Genomic DNA, 17,420 nt, shown 5'->3' on the forward strand with positions numbered 1-17,420 from the left:
ATTCGTCCCCAGCACTCAAGATGGAGAGATGGCAATTTTAGGCCAAGTAAAAGTGAAGAGAGTATAGCGAAGGGTCTAAAAACTGACCATTAAAAAGGACAGGAAATATTTATCGCTATATTATGCTGTGCTTTATTTATTTATTTATTTATATATTTATTTATGCTGCAATTGGACTATTTTATTAAGATTAGGGCTCGTATTCTTGTCGGTTGAGGAAGCTCCCTAACACCTGTTTCTAAGCGATTTATTTTGTTACACCTTACTGTCATCTTCTGTGTTACATAAATCCTTCCAATATCACCATACTCTGCATATATATTCCACAAAATGATAATTAAACACGCATATCCAAAAATAAACAGCTAAGGAAGAGGCGTTAGGGAGCTTCCTTAACCGAAGAGAATAAGAGCCTAGAAGTTGAATAAAGGTTTAATAAAATCGTCTGGCGGTAGGAAGAACACACACACACACACACACACACACACACACACACACACACACACCACACATGGAGAAGGTCAACAGGAAAAAGTGAAAAATGTAAGAATGATGAAAGAGGAGTGAATAATAGAAATAATAGTAATGATAATAATAATAATAATAATAATAATAATAATAATAGTAATAATAATAACAACAACAATAAAGGGTAATAAAAGAGGAGAATAAAAGGCATAAAGCATAGTAGTGGAAAATTGTAAATAACAGGGAGGGAAGAGGGTGACGATGTGATGATGGTGGGATAAAGGGGAAATTGAGGCTACAGTGGAAGATGAGAGAGAGAGAGAGAGAACTGTCAAGCACAATGGTCTCAACTGGGCCACTTTTCTCCATTTGCCACATAAAGTAGCAGACTGCATGCGTCATGCACTGCTGGGCCACGCAGGCAGACAGACAGACAGGGAGGGAGAGAAAGGAAGAGAGAGGAATAATCAAAGAGACGGTCAGAGAAGACTAAGGAAGGGGGATGTGAAGGAAGGAAGGGAGAGTAAGTGAGGGAGAGGATTAGACAGGGTGAGGGAGGCAGGAAAAGGAACAGACAGGCAGAGGGTGAAAGAAGCAGGAAGACAGGCAGAGAGAGGCAGGAAAGGAAGGAGGTCAGGCAGAAAAAGTTAGGTAGTAATAGAGAGGCTTAGGCAGGAATAAATGATCAAGGTTAGAGTGTACATGAAAATTATTATCATGTAAATAACTAAAATAAATGTGACCTTCCTTACCTGACATTACGTTGTGTGTGTGTGTGTGTGTGTGTGTGTGTGTGTGTGTGTGTGTGTGTGTGTGTGTGTGTGTGTGTGTGTGTGTGTGTGTGTGTCACGTACATGTACACTTTTAATCATTACATTAGCACTGTAATCTGGGAGTTATGATGATTGCATTTTTCTGTCCAGGTAATCTTCACCTCCACAAAGGTAACCTGGATAAGAAATATTTACTGTTTAATTCCCAGCACAGTATGGATTAGTTTACGGTGTATTTTGCTGTATATTTTGTACTGTATTTTCCTGTTGTATTATGCAGTGTCTTTTGTTGTATTTTTTGTCTATTGCGTATTGTATTCTGTTATTTGCCCTGCACATCTTCAAACGAGTGATTATTTAGAGAGTGAGGAAGGGTAGGATAAGACAGGGTGAGGTGAGTGGGGTAGAGTGAGGAAGCTTTAGGCAGGGTAGAATGAGGCAGTTTAGGATAAGGCCGGGCAGGGTAAGCAGGGTAGGATGAGGTAGGGTTAGGCAGTGTAGGGGCTGGGAGGAGGGAGCACGGTAGAGTAAGGTAGGTTTAGGCAGGATAGGGTAAGGCAGTGTGGAGTGAGTAAGGGTATGGGAGGGCTGGGTGAGACAGGGTGGAGGGTGAGACAGTGTAGAGTGATGTAGGGCAAGGCAGTGTAGGGTGAGACAAGGCAGGGTGAGGCAGGGTACAATGGAAGGTCACTGATTGACATTTATTAGAGGCAAGATCAAGTTTCTCTCCCCTCTTCCCTCCTCCTCCTCCTACTTCTCTGATCTTTTTTCTCTCCTCTTCTCTCTCTATCTTCCTCAGTCCTTTTGTGCTTTCTCCTCCCTCGTCTCTCCTCTTTCCTCCTCTTTCTCTCATTTTCTTTCTTCCCTCTTTACTCGGTCTTTCTCCATTTTTTTCTCTCTTTCATCTCCCCTCTTCACCTTCTTCCTCTTTCCCTCCTTCCTTTCATGTTGTCTTTTTCCCCATTTTCTCCTCTTTTTCTCACATCCTCCTCCTTCTTCTCTTCCCTCATCTTCCATTGCTTCCCGTCCTTTATTTCTGTCATTTTCCTATCTCATTTCTTGTCTTTTTTTCCTCTCGTCTCCTCTGCTTTTCCCTCCTCTCCTCTCCTCTTCTCCAAATTCTCTGCCCGCATTGCTCCGTCGCCTCTCCGTCCTCCCTACTCTCCTCGCCTCTTTCTTCGCTCTCTTCATTCTTCTCTTCCACGTCCTTTTGTTCAGAGACAAAGTATGGCTTTGTATTTCTGGCCGTTTACAAAAATATCTCATTACACACGAAAAACCTCAGTTTAGAGAGAGAGAGAGGGGGGGGGGAAGGATGATAATGGAGAGTCCTTGTTAACGATTCACACCCACTCTGCATACACCCATTTAGAGAGAGAGAGAATAATACGGAAACAAAATCTCTCTCTCTCTCTCTCTCTCTCTCAAAACAAACCCAGCCACTCATTCATTTTCTCGTCATTTTTTACCCTCTGTGTTTGTGGTACTTTTAGCTCCCGTAACGTAACACCGTGACGCATTTAAGGCTAGGGTGAGAGAGAGAGAGAGAGAGAACTTTGTTGTTTCCATCTCTCTCTCTCTCTCTCTCTCTTTCTCTCTCTCTCGGTACCGTATTGTTGGTGGAGTGAATGTTTTTGTGTTGTTTTGTGTTTGGCTTGTAGTTTTATTGTTTTGTATTCGTGTGTGTTTTCTTGGCAGTGTTTTTGTTTGGTTGGGAATAAAGGAGGTTGTGGGAAGGTAAATAACGTGAGGCTTGGGGGAGATGAAGACGGGGAGGAAAGGGCATGGGGAGAAGAGAGAGAGAGAGGGGGGGGGGATGGGCAGAGAATAAGTGGTGAGAAAAGGGGAGAAAATTGAGGAGGGGAGGGAGAATGAGGGGAGACCTTTTCCCCTCCCTCCCTTTCCCTCCAGTCCCTCCCCGGTCACCTCCTTGAGCCTGTGATTGATATGACTGGTGTAGAGGCAGATGTGTGTGTGTGTGTGTGTGTGTGTGTGTGTGTGTTTAGGTAGCCCTGATGCACTCCAACTCACCGCGTTTGCTTTCTTTTCTTTCTTTATATTTACTTTTTTGTTGGTAGAGAAAAAGGCAGTGTATTTGTCAGCGGGTGGTGTGTGTGTGTGTGTGTGTGTGTGTGTGTGTGTGTGTGTGTGTGTGTGTGTGTGTGTGTGTGTGTGAGAGAGAGAGAGAGAGAGAGAGAGTGGGTGAGGGTGATTCTATAAATAAATGTCAATATATATGTACATTAAAATATAAGGGAAGTACATAATCACGTGTAGGAGTGTATTGATCAGTAATTTTGTGTGGTTTCTCCTCACCTCTACATCACCAAGTATCTTTCCTTAGGTGGATCAAGCCGTGTGGCGGTGGTAATACTGGAAAACGTATAATACACAACTGTTAAATGGACATGTTGCTGATGCCATCACTGTGAGGGAGAAGAGAATGGCAGGGCAGGGAGGAAACGGGAGGAGAGACGAGGAAGTGAGGGAAGAAAGAGTGGAGAGACGATGGGAAGGGAAGAGAGGGAGAGGGAGAAGAGAAGGAAAGGGAGGGGAGACAGGGAGAGAAGAGAGGAAACGTGAAAAGAGACGAGGAATTGAGGGAAGAAAGAGTAGAGAGAGAAAGATTAGAGAGAAGAGAGGAAGGGAGGAGAAGGAGAGTGAGAAGAGAAGGAAAGGGAGGGGAGGTCAGAAGCGTGCTGTATACCCAGCGATATACTGCATTTAACGTGTTCACTAGTATGGCGTATACCCAGCGATATACTGCATTTAACGTGTTCACTAGTATGGCGTATACCCAGCGATATACTGCATTTAACGTGTTCACTAGTATGGCGTATACCCAGCGATATACTGCATTTAACGTGTTCACTAGTATGGCGTGTTTGGTAATTTTGTTGTTGGTAACGTGACAGACTTTCCTTATGTATGAAGGAAATGGATTGGTGGCAGCAGGAGTGACTTTATAACGAGGTCATGTAGGGTAGCAGTTAAAACCTACCATGTTGTCCATTGATATTGTTATTGTGTCTAGTGTTTTAGGTGTCTCTTGTTTTATGTGTCTGTTGTTTTAGGTGTCTGTTGATTTATGTGTCTGTTGTTTTGTGTGTCTGTTGATTTATGTGTCTGTTGTTTTGTGTGTCTGTTGTTTTGTGTGTCTTGTTTTATGTTTCTGTTGTTTTAGGTGTCTGTTTTATGTTTCCAGTGTTTTATGTGTCTGTTGTTTTATGTGTCTGTTGGTTTATGTGTCTGTTGTTTTATGTGTCTGTTGTTTTATGTGTCTTGTTTTATGTGTCTGTTGTTTTATGTGTCTGTTGTTTTAGGTGTCTGTTGTGTAATGTGTTAATTGTTTTATTCTGGATGACGTCACAGATCTTATTCAACTAAGAGATATTGATATCAGTCAAAGAGATAAACATCCTTATCTCGTGGTGGTAATTTTCCCGTTGTATTCTTGCTGCCGTTGGACAATTGTATTCAACAAAGGCCACACTTGTCCAACTAGGCAGGGCAGCCATAGTTTTGTCTGACAGCTTCACCAGAATGGGTCTGCAATAAGGTGACTAAAATAATGGGGATGTAGTAAAGATAAATCAGTACAGAAGTAATATACGTAGTCTAGTCCGTACATGTGTGCATTATACATGTACGTAAATACAGCATGTACACATAGTCAGCAGGTGGAGCTCCAGCACATCGAACACTGAGTATATTTTCAATTACGGTGGCGGATAATGACAAGGTGTCCAGTGACCATAACTCGTACGCCTGGCACTACCTTACACACACACACACACACACACACACTAATTATAACTCTTCCATTGCCACACCCACTCATGTCTACCCAGTCCTCCTACTCCCCCTCCAACCCAACATAATCTTGTTTAAGCTGACAATATTACATAATATAACGTAATCTGATCTAATCTAACATAATGAAACCCACGGTAACTTGATCTAACCTAACCTAACCTAACTTAACCTAACCTAGCCTAACCTAACCCCTTTCCCTCCCTCCCCCTCCCCATCTCCCTGGCCACAGTGAGAGAAGCAGATGATATAATGCCGATACCAGCGTCAAGGAGACAGAGGGAGAAGGGAAAGGGTGGGAGGAGAGAGGAAATAGAGATGGAACAAGAAGAAGAGAAGATGGAGGAAGTTAGAGAGCAAATGGAGAGGGAAGAAGAGGAGAGAGGAAGAGAGGAAATTGAGATGGAGAGGGAAGAAGGGAGGGACGAGCCAGGAAATAGGTTTGGAGGGGAGAGAGAGGTGGAAAAACAAGAAAAAAGGAGAGAGGAAGATGAAGGAAAATGTGGAAGGAGAGAGAGAGAGAGAGAGAGAGAGAGAGAGAGAGAGAGAGAGAGAGATCCCTTTACTTTCTCCCTTCCCTACCCACTTCCCTTCCTCCACCATTCCTCCCCTCCCTCCCTACGCCACCAGCCCTAGAAAATAACGAAGTGTGCAGAATTTAATAAACTCTCTCTCTCTCTCTCTCTCTCTCTCTCTCTCTCTCTCTCCCCTCTTGCATTATTTCCTCTCTTCATTACCTTTTCTTACTTTTATTTCCATTTCTTTATCTTAGTCCTACAGTAATATGAGAAGTTTTAGTTCAGAGAGAGAGAGAGAGACAGAGACAGAGTCAACGTGCTTAATTATTGGCAGGATTATCGAAGGAGGGAGGGAGGATCTGGAAGAAAGGAGGATGGAGGGAGGGAATATGAAGAGGGGAGGAGAGAGAGAGAGAGAGAGAGAGAGAGAGAGTACATCCCCAAGCCCCTGAAGATTGATTGGGCTGTTATTACTATTATTTTATTATTATTCATTCATTCATTTCATTCATTCGGCTCCCAGGTAGGCATTTAGCCTGTCAGGTGGATCAGCCGTCTCCAGTTGGTTCTCTCAAAGGCCTCTTGATTTCTCAATGCTTCGATGTTATCCATACCTCGTCTGTCCAACAGTTCCTCCACACCATCTCTCCATCTTTTCCGAGGTCTTCCGACTGATCTTCTGCCATCAGGTCTCCAATTCCATCTCTCCTTCACTATTCTTGACTCGTCCATCCTCTCAACATGTCCTAGCCATCTCAGTTGTGAATTTTCGATTACTTTACTCACCGATGTTACTCCAACCATTTCTCTTATTGTTTCATTCCTGATTCTGTCTCTCCTTGTTTTGGCCACTATTGCTCTCAGTGGTCTCATTTCTGCTGCTTGAACTCTGCTCCAGTCTCGGGTTGTCAGAGTCCAGCTCTCAGATGCGTATGTGAGTATAGGTGTTAAAATAGACTGGAATATAGTTCTCTTTGCCTCCAGTGGTACATATCTGTCTTTGAGTATTGGATATAGAGAGCATACACATCTGCTATATTTAGTTATCCTTTCGGTGATCTCTCTCTTATTCTTATCTCCCTCCTTCGTAAAAATACACCCCCGATATTTTACAAGTTCTACGTCTTTGACCTGATCGCCCCCAACTACTATATCATCCGCGTCATCATTTTGCTTTTTCACAGTGAGTATTTCTGTTTTGTTTATGTTTATTGTTACTCTTGCTTCTTCAAAACATTCCCTCCAGCACTCCAAAGCTCTTGTTAGTTGTGGCCGGCTATTACTCCAACATGCGATGTCGTCTGCGTAGGCCAATATATCCCCTTGCTCTTCATTTCCAAACCTTTCCTTGAATCTTTTAATTATCATGTCCATATAAGCAATAAACAGTAATGGGGATAGTACACTTCCTTGTTTCACCCCAGTTTCCACTTCAAACCAAGTATCTTTTTCATACCCCGTTCGAACCTTACATTGATGAGGGTCATATGTACTCTTAATGGCCCTCTTCAATCTCCCAGTGATTCCATATTCCTCTACAAGACACCTCCAAAGCGTTTTCCTAGGAACTGAGTCAAAAGCCTTTGACAGGTCAATAAAGGCAACATATAGGTCCTTGTTATACTCCCAGCATTTTTCCATCACCATTCTGAGTACAAATACCGGGTCCGACGTGCTTCTGTCCTTCCTGTACCCAAACTGCTCTTCTAGTCTGTCTTCAATTATAGATCTTGCTCTTTTCTCTATAATTCTTTCGTAGAGTTTAGCTATGTGGTTTATAAGCGATATGCCTCTGTAATTATTACACAGTCCCGAATCACCCTTTCCTTTAAATATGGGCACTGTGATGGTTTTGCCCCACTGTTTCTTTTAGTCGATTACTTCCATTCTTGATCAATTCAATAGGTATTCCATCGCTGCCTGGTGATTTATCGTTCTTCATCTTTATCAAAGAGTCCTCGAGTTCTCTCATTGTTATTAAGTCATCAATTTCGTCCTGTGCTTCATACTCTGCACCCAATCCATCTCTGTACTCCTCAAGATCTACTGTCTCTCTGTTTAGTAGTCTCTTAAAGTAGTTTTGCCATCGTTCATTGATTTTGTCCTCGTCTGTGATTATATTACCATCGTCATCTTTCAAATTGTAGATCATTGTTTTGTCTTTACGGTATGATTTTGCCAGTCCAAATATTTTCTTTTTATTTCCTCTGACATCTTCCTCTAAAGCTTCTCCTAAGTCTTTCCAAACATTTCTTTTTGCTTGTCTCTTTATGTTCTCAGCTTCATTTCTTGCCTCTATATACTCAAGTCTTGTCTCTGGGCTTTTATGTTTCAGCCACTTCCTCAATTTCTTCACTTTATTCTTCACTGCCAACTTAACTTCTTCCGTCCACCACGGTGTATGTCGTTTTCTGCTTCCTCCTACCATTTTTACTCCTAACTCTTCTTCTGCAATTCTTCTTATAATGTTTTCTAATTCGACCCAAGTTTGGATCTCGTCATCCCTATTTTCAAGTTGTTTCTCAATTTTGTTCATATAAGTTTCCCTTATCACTTCATTTCTAAGTGGTTCAACATTTATCATCTTTCTCTTCTGTTTTTGTTTCACTTTACTCCTGTTTATAGTTAGGTCCCCGACAAGTAATCTATGGTCAGAATTTAAAGAGTCTCCAGGAAGAACTTTAACATTGCGAAATATCCGTTTATCTGATGTTATAAAGTAGTCTATGATGGATTTTTGGTCAAATTGTCCAGTTACCGTATTCCACCTATATCGTGTGAATTGATGCTCTTCTTTGTGTTCAAAGTAGCCATTCATGATTTTGAGATTATTTCTAACACACAAGTCGATCAGATTTTCGCCTTCAGTATTCCTGGTTTCTTCACCAAATGGACCGATAATATTTTCTATTCCTTCTCTCTCTTTTCCCACTCGGGCGTTGAAATCTCCCGTAAGTATTGTTGTATGATTTGGTCTGAGGTCACAGTTATCTTCAAGAAGTTCCATATATTCCCGTTTTTCATCTTCGGAGTGTCCTTGTTGTGGGGCATAGACCTGGTATATGATATGTTTCATATTTTTTATATTCAAGGTACAGTACATTAACCTTTCATTTACAAGTTTGACTTCTTGTACATGTGGTGATAGAGCTGGTCCTACTATCATAGCTACGCCATGATTCCTTCTTCCTTCTTCCACACCACTATACATTAATACAAATCCTCCTCCCAGATCTTTTCCCTTTTCTTTTCCATGATGTCTTGTCTCTGCTAAACCTATCAGGTCTATTTTTCCTTCTTTCATTAGTTCGATTAGTTCTTCTTTGTCTGTGTAAGTACATACATTAAGTGTGGCAATTCTAATTTTTGTTTGAGTATTCCGGTTCATGTCCTTTAAACGTTTCCGAGGTCGACATTGATCGGTCCGTCCAGATTCCGAGGCTGATCCATGAGTTTCACGAGCATATTTGTTGTAACTGTCGGCTAGCTAGGCCTGTCACAGTCCACCGCTGTCGTTAGCGTTACCCAGGGGGCACCTAGGTCAGATGACCTGGAGGTGACAGTCGGAATTTGCCCCCCTTTATAATAATTTATTATTATTATAATTGTTATTATTATTATTATTATTATTATTATTATTATTATTATTGCCATGCTAGTGTTGCGTGTTACCAGTTAGGCATCATATATTAGCATTTATGTGTTTTTGTTATTATTATTATTATTATTATTCCCTCGCTAGTATTCCGTGTTACCAGTTAGGCCTCATATATTAGCACTGGTGTTTTTATTATTGTTATTTATATTGTTATTTTTATTATTATTATTATTATTATTATTATTATTGCCCTGCTAGTATTCCGTGTTAGCAGTTAGGCCTCATATATTAGCACTGAAGTGTTTGTGGTTCTTGTTATCAGTGTTGGTGCTGTGGTTCAGATCTATTAACACCTTCACTACCACAGGCCTGCCCTAAGCCAAATTACACTGGCTGGCGGTAGAAAAAATTATGTATCAAAATTCGTCATGGTACTGAAGGGGTTGATGGAAACTCTCTCTCACCTCCAGGTTAAGGTAAGTTGTGTAGGATAAATAATAATAATGATAATGGTGATGATAATAATAATAATAATAATAATAATAATAATAATAATAATAATAGTAGTAGTAGTAGTAGTAATTAAGTAAGCCAGAGGTAAGGTCATTTGTTGGTTAGTGGTAAAAGTGTTTGTGTATTGAGTGTACAGTGTGTGGTGTTAGGAGGCTGCCAGTACAAGACAATATTGAACTGGTGTTGTACACTTTACCACTGAGCCACCACTGACTCACTGTGACAGGGTTATGCTGACGGTATTAACACTCTCAGGCTGCACTGACTCACTGTTGGCTCAATAAAACCGTCTAACAAGCTGGAATAAAATAAACTAATAAGGTTATGCTCAGTATTACCCATCATTTATAATTATAACACGGTAAATAAAACACAGGAGGTAAAATACTGCCTGCCATACAAAGCCATGCTGATGAGGAAAAGCGTCTGGTGTGCCCTTAGCTTCTGTCTTTAGCCCTCCAGCCTCCTGTCTCATGTTTACTGCTGCTGCCTCTAGCCTTCTCCTGCCTGCCTGCCTCTATCCTTCTCCTCCCTGCCTCCCTCTATCCTTCTCCTCCCTGCCTCCCTCTATCCTTCTCCTCCCTGCCTCCCTCTATCCTTCTTCTCCCTGCCTCCCTCTGTCCTTCTCCTCCCTGCCTCCCTCTATCCTTCTTCTCCCTGCCTCCCTCTATCCTTCTCCTCCCTGCCTCCCTCTGTCCTTCTCCTCCCTGCCTCCCTCTATCCTTCTCCTCCCTGCCTCCCTCTATCCTTCTCCTCCCTGCCTCCTTCTATCCTTCTCCTCCCTGCCTCCCTCTATCCTTCTCCTCCCTGCCTCCCTCTGTCCTTCTCCTCCCTGCCTCCCTCCATCCTTCTCGTCCCTGCTTCCCTTTATCCTTCTCCTCGCTGCCTCTCTCTATCCTTCGCGTCCCTTCCTTCCTCCCTTCCTCTTCCTCACGTCACAATTCTTCCTCTCATTCTCACCATCCCGTTTTTCCCTCCGTCTTTCTCTTTCCCTTTTCATCTTCTCTTTCTTTTCTCTCTGCATTTCCTCCTTCCTTCCTTCTTAAATTTCTTTTTCTTCCTTTCCTCTTGCCTTTCTCTCTCACCCATCCCACCATTCCTTTCTCCCAGTATCCTCCTCCTCCTTCTCCTTCTCTCTTCTCCACAACCCGTGTTCATATCCGGACACTATAGTAAAATCTCTCCACCTCACGTCTCCCTTTGTCTCCTTCCCTCCTCTCCCTCCCTCACTCCCTTCCTTTCCTTCCTACTTTCCTTTCTTTCCATCTTTCCCCTTTCCTTCCCTCTCTTCTCTTCCTCTTTATCCTCTCTCTCTCTCTCTCTCTCTCTCTCTCTCTCTCGCTGCGGCTTTGTAGTTGCTACCTCTATTGTGGAGGGAGAACAGAGGATTATCACTTTATTATATTGAGAGAGAGAGAGAGACAGACAGACAGACAGACAGACAGACAGAGCGGACGCAATAAATTCAATAAAACCAGCGAAAAATCAAATCCCGAACGGAGTGCAAAGAACAAAGGAAAATCCATGATGATAAAATCTATAGAAAAAAATACAATAAAAATACAGATGGTAAAAAAGTTGAAAAAATATGAATGAAGGACGAAAAAAAAAAAATATGGCGATCAGAGTGAAAGGGAAAAATGAAGAGGAAAATATGGGACTCAAAAACAGTGTGGCGTTGGCGGTTGAGAGAGAGAGAGAGAGAGAGAGAGGGACTGGTTTTGAAAGGTTTGCATCACATCCCCCAAAAGTAAACACAGAGGGTCAGTGTGAGTAAAGTGCTGGAGGAGAGAAAGCGAGATAGATAGAGAGATAGACAGAGAGAGATAGAGAGAGAGAGAGAGAGATGTAATGAGAGGCTTTGAAGACTGAGAAGAAAGGAAAACGGAAGCGTACAGGAAGAGGGGAGAAAGAGTGACTGTGTGTGTGTGAAAGAGAGAGGGGGGGGGGAGGTATTGCCTCTAATTTTAGTTGATTCTTTCCTGTCATGTTTTGTACTCTCTCTCTCTCTCTCTTTCTTTTCTCCCTCCGTCTTCCTGTTTCCTTCCCACCGCGCTAATAGTGGGGAGAGCGGCTGTATAAGACGGCAGTGTTGGAGAGAGAGAGAGAGAGAGAGAGAGAGAGAGAGAGTCATAAAAATAAGATGAGAAGTATAAACATGAAGAAGATGGGTGAAGGTGTGTGTAGGTGTGTAAGATAATAAGTTGGTTGGTAGCCATGTTGTGTGTATGGATAGATAGATGGATGGAATGATGTAGGTAGATAGATATAGGTGGATGGATAGATACAGATATAGGTATAGATAGATAGATAAATGTGATGGTGAAGGATAGTCTGTGTTATAAAAGTGAATGTCATAGGTGAGTATGTGTGTTCTATTATGAGGAGCTGTGTATTGATGAGAGTAGGTGTATTGTGTAAGTGTGTTTGTATTGTGAGTGTGTAGTGCATGATGGGTGAGTGTGTTTTGCATGATGGGTGAGTGTGTAGTCCATGATGGGTGAGTGTGTAGTGCATGATGGGTGAGTGTGTAGTGCATGATGGATGAGTGTGTAGTGCATGATGGGTGAGTGTGTAGTGTATGATGGGTGAGTGTGTAGTGCATGATGGGTGAGTGTGTAGTGCATGATGGAGTGTGTAGTGCATGATGGGTGAGTGTGTAGTGCATGATGGGTGAGTGTGTAGTGGTGTGGAGGGACGGCAGTATAGTGAGGGTAGTGTGCACTGTATATGAGTTGTATTGTAACAGTGAAATACTTGAGGTGATTAGAGAGTGTGTTATGGTGTGAGAGGCGGCATTATAGTGAGGCCAGAGTGAGTTATTTGAAAGATACGTATGATTTATTAGGAGACCAGTGATGAAAGAAGAGACAGGGATAAAACTGGAGAGGAGGAGAAAGGGAGAGGAAGCCAAAGAAGAACTAAGAAGATGAAGAGAAACATTAAATAAGGATAAAGGAAGAAGGCAGCGACCATAAGTGAAACAGAACGAAGGAAGGAAAGACACGGAAATATTTAGAAGGGTGAGGCAGGGAAGGTGCAGTTGAGAGAGAGAGAGAGAGAGAGAGAGAGAGAGAGAGAGAGAGAGAGAGAGAGAGAGGAAAAAGGGAGAAAAGTGAGAGAGCAGTGGGGGGTCGGGAAAGAAGGGAGGAAATGACTACCCTTAACGATGCTTGAGTGTTATTACTCTCTCTCTCTCGCTGCGGCTTTGTAGTTGCTACCTCTATTGTGGAGGGAGAACAGAGGATTATCACTTTATTATATTGAGAGAGAGAGAGAGACAGACAGACAGACAGACAGACAGACAGAGCGGACGCAATAAATTCAATAAAACCAGCGAAAAATCAAATCCCGAACGGAGTGCAAAGAACAAAGGAAAATCCATGATGATAAAATCTATAGAAAAAAATACAATAAAAATACAGATGGTAAAAAAAGTTGAAAAAATATGAATGAAGGACGAAAATAAAAAAATATGGCGATCAGAGTGAAAGGGAAAAATGAAGAGGAAAATATGGGACTCAAAAACAGTGTGGCGTTGGCGGTTGAGAGAGAGAGAGAGAGAGAGAGATGCGTTTGAAAGGTTTGCATCACATCCCCCAAAAGTAAATACAGAGGGTCAGTGTGGGTAAAGTGCTGTAGGGGAGAGAGAGAGAGAGAGAGAGAGAGAGAGAGAGAGAAGGAATGAGAGGCTTTGAAGACTTGGAAGAAAGGAAAACGGAAGCGTACAGGAAGAGGGGAGAAAGAGTGACTGTGTGTGTGTGTGTGTGTGTGAGGGAGGGGAGGTATTGCCTCTAATTTCAGTTGATTCCCGTCATGTTTTGTACTCTCTCTCTCTCTCTCTCTCTCTCTCTCTCTCTTTCTCTCTTTTTTCTCCCTCCTTCTTCCTGTTTCCTTCCCACCGCGCTAATAGTGGGGAGAGCGGCTGTATAAGACGTCAGTGTTGGAGAGAGAGAGAGAGAGAGGGGAGGGGAGTACTGCCTCTATTTCAGTTGATTCTTTCCCGTCATGTTTTGTACTCTCTCTCTCTCTCTCTCTCTCCATTCCCGTCCACTCCACCTCTCTCTCCCTCTCTTTCTTTTCTCCCTCCGTCTTCCTGTTTCCTTCCCACCGCGCTAATAGTGGGGAGAGCGGCTGTATAAGACGTCAGTGTTGGAGAGAGAGAGAGAGAGAGAGAGAGAGAGAGAGAGAGAGAGAGAGAGAGAGAGAGAGAAGTGAGAGAGCAGTGGGGGGTCGGGAAAGATGGGAGGAAATGACTATCCTTAACGATGTTTGCTTGTTTTTACTCTCTCTCTCTCTCTCTCTCTCTCTCCCCTTACGTTTTCCTTTTATCTTCTCCTTTCCACTTATCTTCCTCTCTCCTTCCCATTCTTCCTCTTGTTTTCCCATCTTTCCTCTCTTCCTCCCTTCCAGCCTTCCTCTTAACTCTCCCTTCCCTCATCCCTTCCTTCCTCTTGACTCTCCTCCCCTCCCCCATTTATCTTCATTTACCTTCCTCCCTCTCTCGCTTTCACTAACAGGCAAACAACCAATTAGTTACAAATGATGCTTTTGAGAGAGAGAGAGAGAGAGAGAGAGAGAGAGAGAGAGAGAGAGAGAGAGAGATGAAGAGCAGCGATGCATCTCGACATTAGGATAAAAGGAGAGAATACAGAACCAAGAAAGAGGGAGGGAGGGAAGAAAGGAGAGGGGAGGGAGGGAGGGAGTGGGAGGGTAGGGAGGTAAGAGGGAATAATGGACATCTCATCTCAGACAGTAAAGAGGCAGTTCTGGAGTGACTCACCCTCTTTTTCCCCTCTTTACATCTTCCCTCACATCTTCCTCTTATCTCACTCTCTTACCTTCAGCTTATCTTCATTTTTGTTATATTTCTGTCTTTTCCCCACATCTCACTGTCATTTTATCTTATTCCCTTATCTGTTCGTCATCTTGTCATCATCTTCACCAGTCTGTATTTTTCGCTCATCATTTCCTTCATCTTCCTTTTTTTTTTTTTGTTCATGTTCCCTCATTTTCTGGGCATACTCCCGTGTTTTATCATCATTATCTTTCCAGCTGTTATTACGGAATGTAAGTTAATATCGCACACCACACGTATTTCTCTGTCTGTCTCTCTATCTGTCTATTGCCAGACGCCTTATCCCGTAAGGGGTGGTCACAAACAAATCACCTCCACGTCTCCCTGTCCTCTGTCATTTGGCTGCCCTTCCTCCAACCCACACATTCCTCTGTCATGTCTCTCTCCACTCCATCCCTCCATCTTATCCTTGATCTAATATAAACAAGTAGACTTTTATCTCAGCCAAAAAACTACTTTGCAAAACTAAATACCAAAACAAACCGTAGGAGTGAGTGAGGCCATAGAGAATACAGACAGCCCCGGCCCAAGCCCGTGCCTCCAACTTACCGGGGAAGTGCATTGTTTGTCTTACAGTTTTGTATTTACAGCGACTTTGTACAGGTTGTATGCAGCACCTGTTCCTTAGTGACATACAGTATACTACACTTACACTTCGTATCGTCCTGTATGTTACTGATACAAAGTTTATTGATATTAAAACAATAAATGTCCGTATGTATTATATGCAAATACATACCTATAGTTGAGCTAGAGTTTTGTATTCTAAGTGACTTTGGTGAGTTTGTAGCCTGTCTTCGTTAGCGATATGTAATGCACTTACACCTCAGTGTCCTCTTTGTTACTGATACAAAGCCTTCTGTGCCACCTGTGTACTACATTCAGTCGCTCTCTCAACATTTATGAGGTCCTGTGCCACCTGTGTACTACAGGTGCTGTGCCACCTGTGTACTACAGGTGCTGTGCCACCTGTGTACTACAGGTGCTGTGCCACCTGTGTACTACAGGTGCTGTGCCACCTGTGTACTACAGGTGCTGTGCCACCTGTGTACTACAGGTGCTGTGCCACCTGTGTACTACAGGTGCTGTGCCACCTGTGTACTACAGGTGCTGTGCCACCTGTGTACTACAGGTGCTGTGCCACCTGTGTACTACAGGTGCTGTGCCACCTGTGTACTACAGGTGCTGTGCCACCTGTGTACTACAGGTGCTGTGCCACCTGTGTACTACAGGTGCTGTGCCACCTGTGTACTACAGGTGCTGTGCCACCTGTGTACTACAGGTGCTGTGCCACCTGTGTACTACAGGTGCTGTGCCACCTGTGTACTACAGGTCCTGTGCCACCTGTGTACTACAGGTCCTGTGCCACCTGTGTACTACAGGTGCTGTGCCACCTGTGTACTACAGGTGCTGTGCCACCTGTGTACTACAGGTGCTGTGCCACGTATGTACTACAGGTGCTGTGCCACCTGTGTACTACAGTGCTGTGCCACCTGTGTACTACAGGTGCTGTGCCACCTGTGTACTACAGGTGCTGTGCCACCTGTGTACTACAGGTGCTGTGCCACCTGTGTACTACATTCAGTCGCTGTCAACGTTTGTCAAGTAGACACTGTTCTGTCCACTACTAGCCACTCACAGCCCAAAATGTTCACCTCAAGTTTTTTAAGCAGTTTTTATTCACATCAACGCCTTTCAGTCCCATGACGTAGTTTTTATATATTATTTGTCATTTTTGCTGTTTCCATACTGTTTATTTAACTTAGGACAGTTTTGGAATTCAGGCGTAAGATATAACATTGCTTTAGCTCTTTGCCTGCCTGAGAACTGTGGTAAACAATATATACAGTGTGGTGGTGGCAGCAGCAGTAATGACCATCTCAGCCTGAAGGGGTTATATAGCACAAGATACCGGTATTATAACACTATCTCTCTCTCTCTCTCTCTCCCCCAACTCAGCGTTCCCTAGTCATTAATTGGGTTAATTCGCCACGCAGCCGTTTTGCAGATTTCTGCCAACCGAGAGAGAGAGAGAGAGAGAAACAACCCGTGCCATCCCCAGGTGTGTTAATTCTATCTATCTATCCATTGCCAGACGCCTCAATCCCGTTTGGGGTGGCCACAAACAAATCGCCTCCAAGTCGCCCTGTCCCCCGCCATTTCACTGCCCTGCTCCCAACTCACACCCCCCTCTCTCATATACCTCTCCACCCCATCCCTCCATCTCATCCTCGGCCTCCCCCTCCCTCTTCCCCCCTCCACCTCACTCACATACACTCTCTTCGTCAGTCTTTCACCCTCCATCCTCTCCACATGGCCAAACCACCTCAGTGTGTTCCTCATAACGCTTCCTATCACATCCACATCCACACCACAACGCTCCTTTATATCTTCATTCGTCAGCCTGTCTCTCCATGTGACTCCACAGGCTCCTCTTAAATAACTCATTTCCACTGCTCTCACTCTTGACTTGTGTCCTTCCAACAATGTCCAAGCTTCACTTCCGTACGTTAGAGTTGGTATCACAATACTGTCATGTAGTAACTTTTTCACTTCCATGCTCACTTCCCTGTTTCTTATCACTGCTTTCAAGGAACCAGCAACCTTTCTTCCCTGCTGTACCCTTTCAAGCACTTCACCCTCCAAACCTCCATCTTTACTCATCACACTACCCAAATACTTAAACGTACTCACATTTTCCAATTCCTCACCATCCAACCTCGCTGTACATTCACTAACTTCACCTCTCTCAAAGACCATCACTTTACTCTTCCCTACATTCACCTTTAGGTTCCGTTTCTTACACACTCTCCCAAACTCATCCACCACGCCTTGCAGCTCCCCTTCGTCTTCACTCAACAACACAGTATCATCTGCAA

General features: G+C 43.3%; 1 protein-coding gene across 1 annotated transcript; it reads right to left on the minus strand.

Moving 5' to 3' along the window:
- Positions 1-7,400: 7,400 nt before the first annotated feature.
- On the minus strand, positions 7,401-8,648 carry LOC145399855 (uncharacterized). The gene has a single exon (XM_080272434.1). The coding sequence runs from the start codon at positions 8,646-8,648 to the stop codon at positions 7,401-7,403; it is 1,248 nt and encodes a 415-aa protein (XP_080128560.1).
- Positions 8,649-17,420: the final 8,772 nt, after the last annotated feature.

The sequence above is a fragment of the Coenobita brevimanus genome, chromosome 50 (assembly GCF_032717465.1).
Source record: "Coenobita brevimanus isolate Jiangsu-jjx chromosome 50, ASM3271746v2, whole genome shotgun sequence".
Taxonomy (NCBI): domain Eukaryota; kingdom Metazoa; phylum Arthropoda; class Malacostraca; order Decapoda; family Coenobitidae; genus Coenobita; species Coenobita brevimanus.

What these genes read in the sequence shown, in the direction of transcription:
- LOC145399855 (XM_080272434.1), bottom strand. Translation starts at nt 8,648, where the DNA reads ATGAAACATATCATATACCAGGTCTATGCCCCACAACAAGGACACTCC.